The 17765-nt window shown below is 43.1% G+C and overlaps 1 protein-coding gene across 1 annotated transcript; it reads left to right on the top strand.

The window, feature by feature from the left end:
* Window positions 1-4851: 4851 nt before the first annotated feature.
* On the top strand, window positions 4852-17547 carry LOC310987362 (potassium/sodium hyperpolarization-activated cyclic nucleotide-gated channel 4-like; the record flags this gene model as incomplete). The annotated part of the gene is made up of 8 exons (XM_083973565.1): window positions 4852-5507; window positions 9554-9977; window positions 10772-10933; window positions 11711-11929; window positions 13096-13242; window positions 13775-14015; window positions 15117-15281; window positions 15974-17547. 8 exons carry the CDS (start codon window positions 4852-4854, stop codon window positions 17545-17547), a joined length of 3588 nt encoding a protein of 1195 aa, XP_083829691.1.
* Between the last annotated feature and the right edge of the window lie 218 nt (window positions 17548-17765).

The following is a 17765-nucleotide window of genomic DNA, read 5'->3' as shown; positions in this document are numbered from 1 at the left end:
TGGAGTAACTGCCCATTACATTACACAGAAACATCACAGCATGCATTATGGTTGAAGTTCCCCATAAAATTTTCTTAAAATTGGGGGTAAAAATGCACAATAGAGGCTGTTAGTCAGAAAACATGCTGTAACCTTCTTCTGTGGTGTAGCTGATATACAAGAACAAATGTCCCTGAGCTGCAGCTGTCATGGCTGATAAAGTTAAGTCTTGACACAATAAATTATCATAAAAAAATCTATAAATGTATGAAATAGGACATATAGCTTCAGTTATTTACCACAAGTTACAGAGCAGGAGTAAAAAAGTTCTAGGTTGGATAAAATCAAAGCTGAAACATGAGAGGTCAAGTTACGATTGTTAAGATTAGAGCTTACTAGGGTATTTCCTTGTATTTCTTAGACTTATAGATACTTTATTGATCCAAAAGGGGGCATAAAATAGCAAAAAACACAGATAAGAAAAATAAGAAGAAATATACACTATGTACATCCATAGAACACTATGTACAAATAAGTTAAGAATAAAACACTAAAAAAGAATAGAGAGAAAAAAATAGTACCAAATTGAATATGCATAATCAATAAATGTATAACGTATTAATGTTCTCACTGTATCACATTGTTTCCAGTTAGAATTCCAGATAGAATCATTTTTAGGCAGTAACAACACTTGAGTTATATATTTTTCAGATTATTTTGCACTTTTAACCATTATATAGCCTAGTGGAATTATTAATCCAGAGTTATTCAGATAATTTATAAACAATTTGCACATGAGTCTTTGAGTCTAATACACAAAAACATAGATTAAGGTAGAAGAAAGAGTATATATTTTGAGTTAAATGTTTCAAAATGATTCACTAACTGGAAAAAGAAAATTTCAGATTTATTTCATTTATTTCTATGCCTTGAGTTAAAAGCTTCAGTTGAGGCGATGGCTTTGCACTGGTGAGACACTTGGTTACCGCCCTGGACTGATGAACAACCCCACTAATTAACAACACAATTAGTAGCTACAGTGGCTGATTATAGTGTGAATATCATCTAGATGTGGACTAATTTATTCATGGAAACTGATCCATTTCCATTCGGAAGTTAAAGTATTTTTAAACATATATAACAGGCAGTCACATTGCTGCTACATATAGAAACATTTTAAACAACAGTTTTGTTTCCGAGAGGTTTTAATCAACTCTGCAGAACAGGCAGTGAGCAAAACATCAGAAACCCCACCACTGCAAACTGCATCCTCAATGTCCTCAATACTGTTCACGTAGTTATATGAGCCTCTCCTTGTTAAAATGGAAAAATGTACATTATTATCACTTCAAATAAGAATTTATTGCTGGGCTCTTAGATAACATAAGATTTTTAGCCACTGAGTGTATTTTGAGATTTTTCTGAAAATTTTGCAACAGCAGTTGGCAGCACATTCAACAAATTGTGTGGAAACTGCAGCAAGATAAATTATTGCAGCACCTCAGCAAAAGGGGGCGCTATTTTTATTGTGTGTTATCAGGTTGACTGATGGACACTTTTTCCATAACCAGCCGTAGAATAATGCAATATAAAGTTTGTTTTCACACTTTTTACACTGGTCTGATAATCGTCTGGGATGTGATGGTGTGTCCTGTGTTAATGTGGTGATGGCATTAAGATAGAAATAAAAACTGTCTGTTCTAGAGCAAAGAGACATCTGTGACTTTGTGAACCCTAAAAAAATCCTACCTCCGGAAAAGAGGGAACACAACATCTGATGAAAATCATTTGTAGTTGTGTGTATGGATTAAAGCCTCATTCAGGTAGGAAGATGTCAGGTGAAGTTTAAATCAGTCTGATGGACTAGTTCCACTGGATTGTGTTTTATAACAAATCTCGTAGCTCCCTCAACTTCAATTTGAATATTTAGACAGTTTTTTTGTTTTTTGTTTTGCAGATTCACATGGTATTGTTTACCTCCTCCTGATTCATCTTGTTCACTCAACATTTCAGTGTCACAAATGAAATTGAATTTGATGATTAAAAGTTATATTTTTGTGATAAATTAAGTCAGACCGGAATTGGGGCCTATCATATAGATGTAGGCCTAGTAATACAGTGATGTTTGTTGAGATGAAAGGTGAGATGAAGTTTCATATTTTGAGACTTGAAACTATGTTTCAGATGTGACAACATCACTGTACAATGTCTATAGTTATTTATATCCATATGAATATATGATCCATCACAGTTTCACATGTGATAAACTGACTGTAACCTGGGTAACAGTTTCAAAACCATAATCTTAACATAACATGTGGAGTGTAAGCGCACATGAATCATCAAGAAAGATACATTTTTAGTTGCACAGGCATTTTACATGTGTGTTTCTCTGATGTGGCTTGCATCTATGATTACACTTGATGTGGGTATATGGTAAGTGTTTATAGGCCTACATGTTGCTAAGCACATTCTGCTGCAGTATTGGACACCTGGTTGTTGCAGCTAAATATATTGAAGAGAAACGATTGCACACTAAGCTCCAATGATTTTGCTATTGATGTTTCAAACCTTATGGTCTTTATCAAGGAAAGTTCAATACAAGTGTGAGATACAGCTGCAGATATACTTTACATCCCACACATGATGGTAATCTGCCTCTCATCAACAAGTAACAAGGACGCCCCTGAGTTCATCACAATGACTAAACACTAAAGATGTGAGGAGAAAACATCTCTTTGTATTCATATACACTGTGTCTTTAACTCGCCTTGAAAACCAAGTGTGGGCTAAAACATCGGAGAGAAAATCCATTAGCAAGTGGCCATTTTCTCTTCAGCCAAGCCCACACATCTCCATCAAAGTTACAGGACACAAAATAACAAGACAGTTCAAAACAAGGTTTTGCTGTCTGCAAACATTATTGAGAGTGATGACTGACTGTACTAAATAAAGCACAGAGTGTGAAATCCTAATCTGGGCAGTTCATGATAAGAAGACTCCAAGCTGGAAGTGTTGACGCCAAGACACAGATTGTTTTGGGCAATACACAGAATAGTTAGTGATGGAAAAAGCCACAAATAACAAGCAGCAGCAAAGAAACCAGGACGATGCTGAGAGGAAAAATAAAAAGTAATTTTGCATCCCTGTGATTTGTGACCATTGATGGGAATAATGTAAATAAAATAAATTAAGAGAAATGTCACTGAGGTCATGCAAAAAAGAAATTGGCAGAATTAAACTGTTCCCCTCTCCCTGCAATTTGGCTTTATGCCACATAACATCACTGTATGGTTTAAATCACTTCAGTGAAGCTTGCACTGAATCATACAGCCGTATTGCATCCATCTGTTAACAACCTCTCGTCAGATTAATTTACCATGTTGGTCTTTGCCAAGTAAGTATTTCATCGCTTCTTCGTTTGACCGAAAATGTCTGCTTCAGGGTATAAAAATGAGACACTGCAGACATGGAGAGTGTGAATGTATCGACTATGGAAATAGGTTGGAGCTCATTTAGTTTTAAGTGCTAAAGGTTCAACAAACCCACTATTAACATGCAAAGTATTGAGTGTTTTGCACAGTGACTTCCCTTCACTGCTGGAGCTGCAAAAGGTTCACGGACTGATCACAAGATGTGGGGATGTAAAATTAGAAACAAAACAATCAATCAAGCCCTTGTAGCATGTTGTCTTAAAGGGTTTATACACCAGATAACACAACAAAATGTTGTATATCGTTCCACACACTGTGTAAATGCACTCCCTTACTTTTTTTTGGAGTGAGTAATGAGCTGTCAAAGACTTTAATGCATGACAGTTTTTATCCACTTTGTGCAGCTGAGGACACCAGGATGGACATGAGACTTAAGCAGCTTATAACAATTTTAAGCAATGACACTGACACTACATGACCAGGAGTGTTTTAATATACAGTTGTATTAAAAGGAGAAGCAACTTGTGTAATCCACCATCAGCCCCGCTTTGGACGCATCCTGCAGATATCTAAAAAATGGGTGCAAACCAGGCTACAGGTGCAGGATGCAAATCAAGCGTCCAACGTGAGTTATCTGCGGATTATGACACAATTCATGTGTTTTGCGTCTTCAACTGCAGATCCGTCCTCAAACTTGCACATGCACAGTAGACCCTCCTCTCACACACCCCTCCGTTTCTCTCAACTATACAGTGAGCGGTTCAACTCCAAGGCTTGAACGCATCCTTGAATCCCCCCCCCCCTCCCCTACCTCTCTCCCACCTTCCACTTTCCACTTGTCCTGACTGGGCGGGGTGAGCGCGTGTGTGCCATCCTGGCTCCTATGGCAACCCGATAAATTTGCCCCATCAATATTCACGCTATTGGAAAGGCGGGAGGCTGATGGATCAGTGATGTCACGGATCTTTGGATGCTGGTGCCAGCTGCGTGCGTTGTGTGTCATCATCACCTTGCACTGACAGAGAGCTCCGATATTTTGGGGGAGGTGGAGATCATGCTTTGTCATTGAGGAGCTCAGCAGCAGCAGCAGCAGCAGCCTTCTCCCACTCCGGCACGTCCGACGCTCAGCATGCTGCATCCTGATGCGCTCTCGTCTGCACGCTCTGGGGTTAGCCTACCTGGATTTACATGCGTTTCCCGTTTACAGCTTTTAAATGACCGTCGGATTGAAGCGGCCACGTTCTCGTTGACGCATCTCAATGTTTGAACCGGGGGGAGAGAGGCACGTCCGGAGTGTCAAATAAGATACGACCTGTCCTGCGGATGCGCCGTCACTGTTTTGCCTTCCAGTGGCACCCCAAGTGTATGAGATTCATGATCCATCCCTGTGTTTTCACGGGCTGTCCTTAGAGCACGTTTTCTTCTCCTTCTTCCAAAAATGGAAAGATTTCAGTCTTCCATGCGCAAACGGCTGTACAGCTTGCCGCAAAACATTGGGCAAAAACCATTCGTGATTGACGAAGGAGACAGCGGCGACAAGGACACCAAGAGGAAAAGTATTCGGCTAAAACATTTGTCCTCTTCGTCTCCTGCAAGCAGTTGCAAGAGCATTGAGGAGGCCAGGAGCGAGGACTTGGACAGGGACGTCTGCGTGAAGACCAACTTGAACGGGGACTGTCGCTTATTCAGAGGCAGCCTTTCTTCCATCACCGGGCGGCATCCTCCCGGGTCAGACCCAGCGGAGCAGCGGCGCCTCATCCCCGAGGCTGACGCCGGTGTCAGTGAGAGTTACCCCGGTGAGCACAGCCCCGGGGCCCAGCAGCGGGCAACGGGTGGTCTGAGTGGCGCAGCTGGCCAAGCCTCCCTGTTCGACCAGTCAAGTTTCATCAAGTTGGAGGGCGCCGAGCAGATCATACCTGAGGATGACCGGCTCTACCAAGCCGGCTTCATGCACCGGCAGTTTGGGGCGATGCTCCAACCGGGTGTCAACAAGTTCTCCCTGCGGATGTTGGGGAGTGAGAGGGCCGTGGAGCATGAGAGGGAGCGTGTGAAGTCTGCTGGCTTCTGGATAATCCACCCCTACAGTGATTTTAGGTAATTTTATGTGCCAAAAAAAAAAAAACAACAACTTTATTTACACTCAGTGGTGTCTGACAAAACAAAAGTACTGCAGTGATTCTGTCACATTAGGCTATTTGGCCTATAAATGTAGCATATGCCTGATTAAAAACCCCACAAAAACTCTTACAGCGTACTGAAACCTTAATGAGAGATAAATCGCTATTAAACATACTAACTCTCTCTCTCACACACACTAATTCCCCAAACAACATGAGTGTTTTTGTCTTCTGTCACTGTGATGATCTAATGGTAACAACACAATAATCAGTGTGTGTGAGCCTGTGCAGAATAGGTGTATCCTAAGCTGCATGTGCTTCAGTAATCCTTGCACACCTTGAATAGATAAATAGCTTCACGTCTGGAAATGATCATTTTCTAAAGACCAAACTACACACACCGCACAGGCCATTCTCACAGGGAATGTAATGTACCAGTAAAAGGAGTTGACTGGCATACAAAATCCTCTTATAAGCACAATGACAGCCAAATTATATCATACATATGTAGGATGTAAGTCCCTCTTTTTTGCTTGGCCCAGATAAGTATGTGTGTGTTTGTGTGCATCTGTGTTTGACTCCATCTACACAAGAATAGGCTATATGATTACCTAACGTACCCATTGTGAGGACAGTTTCCTCTATCTATGAAGTAAATGCGCCAAACTAAGCCAACCTGTAAGTCCCTAATTTACCAGCCATGCTGTGCTACGTATATATGCGTGCACGCTCTATATCTCATCGCATGCTGCATACGGACCGGCATCCTCTTCATCACTGCCGTCAAGGGATTTTCATGACATTTAACCTTGAGGCTCACTGTCATCATATTTTCACTGGCCAGTTGTACGCCGATGTGTGTCACTGCAGGTTTTTTTCCACTCATCTGAATTACACTTTTTTATCATTTAGCGAGGGCAGTGGATTACAGAGAGTGCAGCAGGGGCTTGGAAATGGGGTAATCAAAATAGGGTAACATGACCATTCAAGATATTAGAAGCACACATCAGTGGAGATTATTACAGCACAATTAGTCTAATGGAGCAGAGATGGTGTGGACGGGGAGGGGACACACCACAAAACATTGAACACACAGATAGAGAGAGAGACAGAAAGAGAGATTGAAATGAAAATGATGTTGTGAGGAATCAGGCCGCCCAGCTGTTAACTCTGTGTATAAGGTATGAGGTGTGATTACTCCATGCTCTGGTTGGGTTGCACTTTGAGCAGGAGCAGGGTTTTGGTGCTCAGTGTGGGTGCTCACTTTATGCTGCTCATCCCATGTCCAGATGCAGCTATAAACCTTTGCACCATTTAAGATTTTGGGTGACATTGTTGTCAGCTACACCTCCCGGTGCATCTGCAACAGCTGTGCACTGACATAGTGCGAATTTCCATGAGCACTGTTCATCAGCGCGCTACAGCACAACCCATGTGTGTCCTCTCCTTGGATCTTTTTATAAACACAGTCTCTCAGCTGTTTATATCATAAGTAACTGCTGTCTTTTATTAAAGCTTTCCGTGGCTCCAGCAGCAGACGTACTGAACTGGCACGCTGCGTAAATATGGTTAATATGATTGCTGGTGGGCCTGAGCCACAGTACAGGTGTGTGTTAAGCCACTGAGCTGCATGCAGGCTGTTGTGCTTCAGCTGCACTCTGGCAGCAAGAGATAAGTATCTCTAGTACAAATGTGATCCCTTTTCAGCTGTCCTGATTGATCTAAGCTCCTTTCACCATTTTAAGCCTTTTTGTGTTCACTTTGCTTGTAACTCCCCTCTCTTTGTGCTCTCATGCTCTTTAACGTAGTTGCACTCTGACCCAAATAGTGTAAGATTCCTCTCTGGACCTCTACTGGTCCAGAGACCCAACAACTGTCAGCTTTGTTTATTCATTTTTTATTTTTTTTAATGGTTTCTCCAGATTACACCAGCAAGTTGTCTGCTCTTTGTGGCCTAAATGCTGCGTGCACAGTCAGCAGATGAGCAAACGAGATGGTCTGCAGGGGACAGTGCATTACTGCTGTACCCTGCGGACCTCTTTTTTTTTTTTTGGTCCAGCTGTTCCAGGGTTCTGCAGCACAGTGACGTGTGCAGAGCAGTAATGCTAACTGCTCAACATCTGGCTGATGGGAGCTGACTTCTGGAGATGACATGGATTCCCAGGAGATAACGGTGGATTTAGCCAGAGAGGGGAAGTGCAATTAGGACCAGTGTGTCACCACAGAGACAACAGGCAGATGAAGAGAGGAATGCAAATGCTTTGTTTGGCAGAGAACAACAGAAAGCTGATTAGAACAAATGGGCACCCTGCCCTCACTGCTCCTCTCTTTTTGTGATGTTCTCCTGTGAAGGTTGGCTGTAAGTAACTAGGTAGAGCCATGTTTGTAGGTTGGGATGTGGTCCGCTCGCATCCTAACCGCTGGTTGCCTCTCTTCTGGAGCTTCATCTGAGTCCAATCAATGTCACAAACGCAGTTTAGCTCCCTGTTATTCCTTGATGCGTCTTTATTGGGCGGTTTCCAACACCCATAGATGTTATCACCATCACATATCACACCCTTTTCCTCACCATCAGTCACGTGTAAAGTAGGTAATTATACCTGTTAAGGACATGGTGAGACGTTCATTCAAAGAGTGCCTTTGAAAACATTGCATTTCCATTGATTTAAATCACTGCTCTTGAAGGGAACAAGTGTTCATATCACACAGAATAGGGTGGTTACTGTGTGCTGCCTCACATGCTTCAAGCATGCTTAAGACCCCCCCCCTCGCATTTTGTGCTGCCTCTGTAGGTGTGTCAGGCTCCTGTCGGATCGATCAGTGGTTAATTAGGTCTCTGAAATGGATCCGTCATGCAATCACACGCATGCATGCTTTCTCAGCTCACGCTCACGTACATACTCGAGCTGGTAATTGGTGTAAACAAACACTCTCCATATCTTGGCCGGTCTTTGTACGGCTGAGCCATACATCATTGTGCTGCATGTTCCCTGCGAAGCTGTGAAGTGCTCGCCAAATGAAACACTGTAAACACTAAGTAAAAGCAGCTCTTTTTTTATAGTGCAATTATAGAGGAAATTGAACACACTGCTGCTGATACTTGAGGTTTTAGTTAGTTATGAAAATCAATACTTCCCTGTGAGCAGTTCAGATGAATTCCAATAAACCATTTTCCTCTCCGTCCCTGTTGCAGAAGCCCGATATTAAACGGCATTAGAGAATTTGCTGTTGTTCTCTTGAATCAGCAGCACATGTCTTGCTTTGTTAATGTTTCTGCTGAAGCAGATTGTTTGAGCAGTTTCTGCTCATTTGAACACAAATCTCCTGGATTTGGAGTTTTAGTGTGAGACTGCAAATTGCACAGGGATTAATTTCTATATGAAGTTCCTACACGTCCAGAATTGCTTTGAATATGCAGCACGTACTCGGTGTGCATGCAGACAAAGTTTACTAAGTTTACTAAATTCAGACTATGATCAAATTGGTGCAATTTTTCTATCGTCTGATTTAAAGATACAGACCAGAAAATTTAAGTTATTGAGGATCTGATTCTGCTGGTTTCATTATCAATGACCTGCCATTTATTGTCTAATTTGATCTATAAAATGTCCAAAGATGGTCAAAAAGCTACATTTATTTCCACAGGCAAAATGACATTGAAAGGATATTTTCTTTATGGTCATATATAACAAATGAAAGCATTACATTTTCTAATTTGAGAAGAAAATGTTTTGCGTTGACTGAACCAATCTATTGATTATCAAAAAATGGGGAGGTTAAGGGGGTCTAATAAAAGCATAAAATATTCAAAAGACTCTAAACTTAAAGTCTACTGTTGTGTCTGAAAGCACATAAATCCATCCAGTCTCATGGAGGTCACTGATGACATGAAATAGTTTGCTCAGTAACTCTGTCAAAGGTCTGAGAGTTACGTTTTTGACGACTTCTCCAAGGACTGTTTCTGACTCTGGCCTGCTGCCGTCTTGACATCTGAGTTACGTTGTGTTTTCTGCGTGTTTCCAGGTTCTACTGGGATCTGACCATGCTGCTGCTGATGGTGGGAAACCTCATCATCATCCCCGTGGGCATCACCTTCTTCAAGGACGAGCACACGCCGCCCTGGATCGTCTTCAACGTGGTGTCGGACACCTTCTTCCTCATGGACCTGGTCCTCAACTTCCGCACAGGCATCGTCAAGGAGGACAACACGGAGATCATCCTGGACCCGCAGCAGATCAAGATCAAGTACCTGAAGAGCTGGTTCGTGGTGGACTTCATCTCCTCCATACCCGTGGACTACATCTTTCTCATCGTAGAAACACGCATCGACTCAGACTTTTACAAGACGGCCCGAGCTCTGAGGATCGTCCGCTTCACCAAGATCCTCAGTCTGCTGCGGCTGCTGCGCCTCTCCAGACTCATCCGCTACATCCACCAGTGGGAAGAGGTAGATCCTGCAACGATGAGCTTGGACTGTCATAGAAGACTTCACACCAGCTAACAGCATGTCTTTTTGATGCTCTGGAAATTGAGCTGTAGAACATCGTTGGTCATTAGAAATTAATCCAGAATATTGCTTTTGAATATTTTGCATGTATCTGTGAATAGTAAATCAAATATCCATGAGTTTTGAACTGCTAATTAAATAGAAAAAGTGATTTAAATACACATCTTTTTCTTCTTAGGCCTTATAACAGACATTTGTCCCAATTATAAATCCTTCATTGCAACTCCTGTAAACATAGTCAGATTTTTCACTTACACTGGCAGAATGCTCATAATTTGCACCCTGGTCTGAATTATTTTATTTTTGTTTACTGCATTAAGGGAAAACACATGATGCTGCTTTTTGTGAGAACAAATGTCTGCTTTCTCTTAGCTATGGAGTTAATTTATTAGATCTCCACTGGGACTCACACACACTCACATACAATCAACTTACTTCATGACAGATATTTTCCTGCATTATATTATTTTTATAAATCCAACTGAGGCTTCATTCACCACAGGCCATTAATGTTGCTTGCAGATGGTTACGCAACAGCCTCTGGTGGTCTATAGAAGATTAAGAACAGTGTGGTCTGGTATAGGGCCCCTGTATTCATCGGCCCACACAGCACCTACTGTGTATTTCAAATCCTCTGATCGCATGAGACGAGACAGACATTTTCTAGATGTATTCACAAAGAGATGTGTTTTGTGTTGTTTCACTTGCATTAATACCGATAATCTGTGTCACAGGTTTTCCATATGACCTATGATCTAGCCAGTGCCATGGTGCGTATCATGAACCTGATCGGGATGATGCTGCTGCTGTGTCACTGGGATGGCTGTCTGCAGTTCCTGGTGCCCATGCTGCAGGACTTCCCTCCTGACTGCTGGGTCACTAGAAACAAGATGGTGGTAAGTGGAATATTTATCTGAATGTGTAAGTCTTAAAGGCCCTTTACTAAACTCCTCACTGCACCTAATGGGCTCCTACATTTACACACTCCCTTGTGTTCCTGGTTTGGTGTGCGCCGCTCTCAGCTGACGAAGGTGATGCAGCGCTCATCCCATGCACCAGTCAGGATGGCTGTTTAATCACAGTCGCTTAAAACTAATCAAACTAATCACACTCCAATAAAAACAGTTTTGAAAGCAGTGTTCAGGGGTTATATTAAGACCTGAAATATAATCTGATAAATTAATCAGCAGAAAATTAATAACCAACTACTGAATTGGATATTGGACTTTTGGTCACAAACAAGCTCTTTGAAATTTGAAAACAGATTTCTGAAATCTGTCATTGAAAAGGCCAAAGGATTAATTGCTCTATAGAGATAATAACAATAGTCAGCAGTCTAATCACACTCAAGTATGTAAAGATTTTATTATAAAGGTTTTATTAATTATTGGTCTAAGTAAATTAATGGGTATATTGGTTACTGAAATAGACTTATACCTGGACAATAATGAAGCAATAATGAATAATACTTGAATAAGTCAGAATACATGCAGTAAGTTGATGTTATATGGCAGCATGAGCTTCTTAGTCGGCTGCATCAAAGCCAGTGAAACTGGAAAATCGAGGCTTCATCCCTTGTTGATTTTAAACTCTGAAAATCACTGACAGACGTGCAGCTGCATTAATGCTGTGGATATTGACAAACGTTCTCTCTCATTCCACGTCCCTTACAGAATGACACGTGGGGTCAGCAGTACTCCTACGCCCTGTTCAAGGCCATGAGTCACATGCTGTGCATCGGGTACGGCCTGTACCCCCCGATCGGCATGGCTGACGTGTGGCTCACCATCCTCAGCATGATTGTGGGCGCTACCTGCTTTGCCATGTTTGTGGGACATGCGACCGCACTCATTCAGTCTCTGGACTCGTCCCGGAGGCAATACCAGGAAAAGGTAGGAGGCCTTTCGACTTTATTTAAACTGAATTAGTAATGGAGCACTTCTTTGTCCTTGAATTCCACCACAATTAACAGAAGAACAAGGAAGAAAATATTAATCAATTGCTTTAGTTACAGGTATTCAGATATTACATAAAAAACTATGATAAATATTATAACATATGACACATTGCTATACCTACAGTACATAAATTAACTCCTACTTAACAATCTGCAATAATAAAATACTACTTACAAATCAAAGTGTTTCACTCACTGGTGCCTTGTTTCTGTATTTGTTGTTCCGCACTATTATTTTTGTATATACCGTATTATTTTTACCAATATGAATCTAAAGGCAGGATTTTTACTATTACTATATTTTTCCATTGTGATATTGCTATTGAATTATTTTTCCTTGTCTGATATAAAAACTGTGAAAGTGGTGAGGTTAATAAGTGCAGTTGTGGACAAGTGAAAGAAAAAAACATTTATCCAGGGGGGATGTAAAGATCAGATCCACCTTTGTGTTTGCAAAAAAAAAAAAAACTGTTTTAGCCACGCTTTTAACGATTAAACATAAATCATTGCAGTGACCTAAGGTCTGCATTGCATTTCAGTGTGAAAACGCCCCTCAGAGGGAGACTATTAATAAATGAGAAATGATAGAGCAACAGAGAAAATCAATGTAGAAGATGCTGCAGCCACTGTTGAAAGTGACTGACTACTACACACTGGAAACAGGTAAATCCAGATATTAAAAAAACAAGACAGAGAACAGGACGTTACATGCATAGGTTGGCTGAGCACTGACCATCTCTGGTACTTTGCTGGTAGAGTACATCACTGAAGGACACAGTAGTTAATGTTATTAGCTGCAGCCTGCAGAGCACAACTGTATTTGTCAGATGGGGCAGAGGCACAACATCACACTGTGGGCAGGTTTCACAGATGGCTTGACAGTTGACTGTTAACATAATGAGACACATTATAGTCCACCTCTGAGCCAACACATCAATCAGTTTAATATATTCATTTTGACATGACTTTGCATTTTGTCTTGGACTCAATTGCAGTTACACTACATTTACAGCTACACACATTTACTGCGGAGGTTGGTTGGCAACGTCCCTCGTGATGGTTTTGTGATTTTAATAACTGGGGTTTGTGTTGTCGCCGCAGTATAAACAAGTGGAGCAGTATATGTCCTTCCACAAGCTCCCGGCCGACATGCGTCAGAGGATCCACGACTACTACGAGCACCGTTATCAGGGCAAGATGTTCGACGAGGAGAGTATTCTGGAGGAGCTGAATGAGCCGCTGCGACAGGTCAGATTTCTTCTACGCTGATGTTGCCATAAACCTACATATAAACAAATAAAACTCAGTTAGTTCTCAGTCTCTTTATCTCTTCCTTTGGAGAATAAAAACACATCTAAGAAATAAAACTGAATACATAATATGAAACTGGGAATTTATAATTGGGGTAATAAAATTCCAAACTGTCATCATATAATATATACTGTTCTACTGTGTTATAAACCACCTATTAAAATGTAAGTTAACGTAGTGAGCACACTTAGTCTAAATTGTGTACACTAATTATTTATGTCATCTAATATGGCTCTCTTACTTTGCATGATAACGTTAATAGTCATGTAATCTGATTAGTAATGGCTAGAGACTATATGAGGACAGGCCGCCTCATTAACAGAGCACTAAGCTGTTAACCACCCTGCTTTTATAATGATTGAAATGTACACACACACAGTAATGCCGACATTCCTGCCATGTAGCCTTTGCCTTTGGTGCAATCTCAAACAGTTTTTTTGTGTGTGTGTGTGTGTGTGTGTGTCTGTAGGAAATCATCAACTTTAACTGTCGTAAACTGGTGGCCTCCATGCCTCTGTTCGCCAACGCCGATCCAAACTTTGTCACCTCCATGCTGACCAAGCTTCGTTTCGAGGTCTTCCAGCCGGGCGACTACATCATCAGAGAGGGAACCATCGGCAAGAAGATGTACTTCATCCAGCACGGTGTCGTCAGTGTCCTGACAAAGTGCAGCCAAGACACCAAGCTCTCTGACGGCTCTTACTTTGGAGGTAACATGCAGCTGTGTGCTCTGCATGCTAATATATTCTGCAGCCGGCAGTGTGTATCTGTTGAAATGTATGTGAAGGAGTGGTGATAGCATGATTTGTTTTTATTTATTTTGCCCAGGCACTCAGCAGATTAACTTTGCAGACTATTACAGCTGGGAAAATTTGTCCACATCATCTCCTTAAAAGGGCTCGCGACTAAGAGGAGCAAAGCTTTGTGATCTTTGATTCCATCTGTGGGGTTTTCCCTTTTGTTAACATCATATTTAAAGCTGAAATCCAGAGCTTTCTATTTCCTCTTGTCCTCGTTACATTGTTTCAACCCGTCGATATCCAGGAGACGTCGTTCATCAAATGCATTTTCAATCTGAAAAACTATAACAACGAAACAAACCCCCTGATGCCTCTAACCATATTTCACCTTTTTTTCTCCATATCCTAGCATGTAGTTCAGGTACAAGAAGGATAATGCTAATCATGCAACTTTATATGTTTTAGCTTATAGCTGCTGATCACAGCTAAGGTTACACAGATGAGAAACTAGTACACGAGGACAGAAAGTTTGGGTCAAAATCCAACACCTGGCAAATAATATGTCAGAAATCCCATGTTGTCACGTGTGATAGATTAAATTGATAAACAGGACAGAGGAGAGAGAGAGAGAGAGTGAGAGCATGAGAGTGTGCGAGTTCCGGTGTGTGTGTGAGTGTGTGTCTATATCCTCAATATGTCTGTCCTGAAAAATATGTCTACTTTTTTTTTTTTTTTAAATGGCGCATTATTTTATTTTTCTGCTCTGGCACGACAGATGAGGTCAGGACAAACTGTAAGCTGCAGAAATTGCATTAAGTGCTCCATCTGTGGGCTCCAGAGGCATCGGCCTTTTCATGTTTTATCGTCTCACACCAATAATACTATTTTTGCCTTTCCGTTTATGAATGGATCTAAAGAGACTTGAATTTAATTCAGATGTATGACACAATTTCTACAAGAAGAGGGTAAAACAATCACCTACACTACATATTTATACATTTTTTTTATATTCATCACTCAGCAGGGAGCACAAATAATTGAACTTTGTTTTTTTTCCGTTCCTCCCTGCAGAGATCTGCCTGTTGACCCGAGGCAGGAGGACGGCCAGCGTGCGAGCAGATAACTACTGTCGCCTGTACTCTCTGTCAGTCGATAACTTCAACGAGGTGCTGGAGGAGTATCCCATGATGAGGAGAGCCTTCGAGACTGTGGCTCTTGACCGTCTGGACCGAATTGGTGTGTCCTTTGGCAAGAGCCAAATCCTGTCCGTAGCAGACAGTGTCATGTTTTACAGTAGGATGTTATTTATTTTTTCCTCTGGTGGCTGGAGAAATACTTCACCTTTACATCGATGATGGATGTAAAAAGTACAAGGAAACATCCTGAAGTACAGATGTGTTATCGGTTCATAAGTAACATTGCAGTTGTTTAGGTGTAGCCAGTCAGATGGTTCAGTCACAGGTAAAATGGGAGTGGTCATTGTAAGAAGAGAAGAATTTCTTTGGCATATTTCAGACTTAAATATTGGTCCTTTAGACATTTATTTGAATTACTCCGTCAATTAAAAAATAGACGCATGACAACATGGGGAATCACCAGCTTAGTCTTGAACATTGTGTTGTATAGTTCACTGTGTTTATAGCGTACATGGAAGAAGCTCCTCAAAATTATTGTGGAGGTGAAATTGTCAAGTAAAGAACAAATACCTCAAAACTGAAAACATGCACTTTGTGTGAATGTTTTCTTCACCTGCTTTTATAAATGTAGCTAATATCTCAATGATTTTGTGTTAATGGTAACAACCTTACATGTAGTGTATTGTGTAGCATCAGTTGATAGACAGGTAGAAAGAGGAGCTACAGAGTTTTCTTATTATCTGTTGTAACAGTCAATAATCCACAGTTTGGCCTTATTTCTCTTCCTAACAGGTAAGAGGAACTCAGTTCTTCAGCATAAAGTCCAGCATCACCAAGGCTCTGGCACATTAAACCTCCAGGAGAATGAGATCATCCAAAGAATAGTGCAGCATGACCGTGACATGGCCCAATGCACACAGCTGATCCAGGCCAACGCGGCAGCGGCAGCGAGCCTGAACCCCCCTCCTGCTCCCCCGTCGCCCACCCCGGTCATCTGGGCCCCGCTGGTCCAGGCCCCGCTCCAGGCTGCCGCAGCCACCACTCCTCTGGCTCTGGCCTTAGCCCACCACTCCCAGCTTCCTCCCATCCTCTTCCACCATCCTCTGGCAACAGGCTCTGGTTCTTTCAAAGACCCCACCGGCTATCCAAAGAGAGTCCACCTCGGAGCCGCCTCCAGCAGCTGTGGCTCAGGGCCCGGTTCTCCCGCCAGCTCCATCAAATTCCGCTCTGGGATTGAGACCCCCACGCTGGCATCCCTTAGGGCGCAGCATCTCCCCACCGGCCCTGTGTCGCCCACGCTGACATCCCAGCCCATCTTCACCAGCAGCCTGCAGCCCCTGACCCCTCTGCCGACGCACCAGCCTCTGCCCCTCCCCCCCCACTCCGGCATGGCCTCGGTCTTCCCCATCGGCCAGGCCACCGTGTCCTACACCTGCTCCGCTCAGCTGCACCCCCAGCCCTTCCACGGTGCTATGACCACCCCGCCCCACCCCATCGGTTTGCTCCAGCAGGGGGTGCCAGGGAGGCTGGCGGGGAGATTCCCGGCCCCCTCCGCCTCCACCATAGGCCCACTGATTTCCAGCTCAGTCGGCCCCATACTGAGCCACCTGCAGCAGACCCCTCATCCCACCCTGCAGCAGATGGGGTCTCTTCATGAGAGAGTCAGCAGGACACCCAGTGGTCTGAGCCTCCCGCATTTCCCCTTCATCACCAGCCCCCAGCCCTCCAGTGGATTTATGCAGCCAGTTTCTGCAGTCGGACCCGGAGCCGCTGCCTCCCTGGCCCAGCACAGCCTGACGGGCCTGCAGTCTGTTTTCCTCCCCCAGGTTCTCCCCGAGCACTCGGCCCTCGCCTCCCTGGCCCAGTACGGCTCCGCAGAGGCCTCGCCCTGCTACACGCCTCCGGTCCACAGTCCCAGCATACAAAGCCCCGTGAAGGGACGGACAGTTTACCACAGTGAGCTCCCCAGCACTGTGGCCTCTCACACCCCTCTGGCCCCTCAGACCTCATGTCCTGCCCGGCTGACCTGTACCCTCAAAGAGAGGGCGGGGTCCTCTGTGGATCTTTTTACCCAGGAAATAAAAACTATCTCAGGCTCTTACAGCTCTATACACCAGGGAGGGCCTTTGGCCGCGGGCAGCTCCTCGGGAGCGGCAGCAGGGCCGCCGAGCCCCTTCTCCTCCTCCATGGCCGTCAGTAAACCCTACAGTCGCATCCCGGGTCAAGCCACTCCTGTAGGCCGGACACATTCAGGGCCCGAACCTCAGAACCAGTCCGGTGGCATTCACTCTCCCCATGCTAGACCCCCTGCTGAGAAGATGTTAGAGACTGAACAGAAACAGTCCAAACTTCCCTCCAACTTGTGAGGTTCAGACACACCCTCCTCTATTGCCTGAACCAAAGGGAGACCATCTCCCTCCTGGCATTGTTTTAACCGCTACTTTGTCAAATTTTGAAGTAGGAGGGTGTGTTATTCTTATCAGATTGGAGATCAGCTGTGTCATTTTTAATCAGATGAATGGATCATGGACAATAATGGACAACGATGGCTATTTTTTTTCTACGGAATATTGTTTCTTTGAAT

Source organism: Trachurus trachurus (genome assembly GCF_905171665.1).
Source record: "Trachurus trachurus genome assembly, chromosome: 6".
Classification (NCBI taxonomy): domain Eukaryota; kingdom Metazoa; phylum Chordata; class Actinopteri; order Carangiformes; family Carangidae; genus Trachurus; species Trachurus trachurus.
This window is presented reverse-complemented; position numbering and strand designations above follow the sequence as displayed.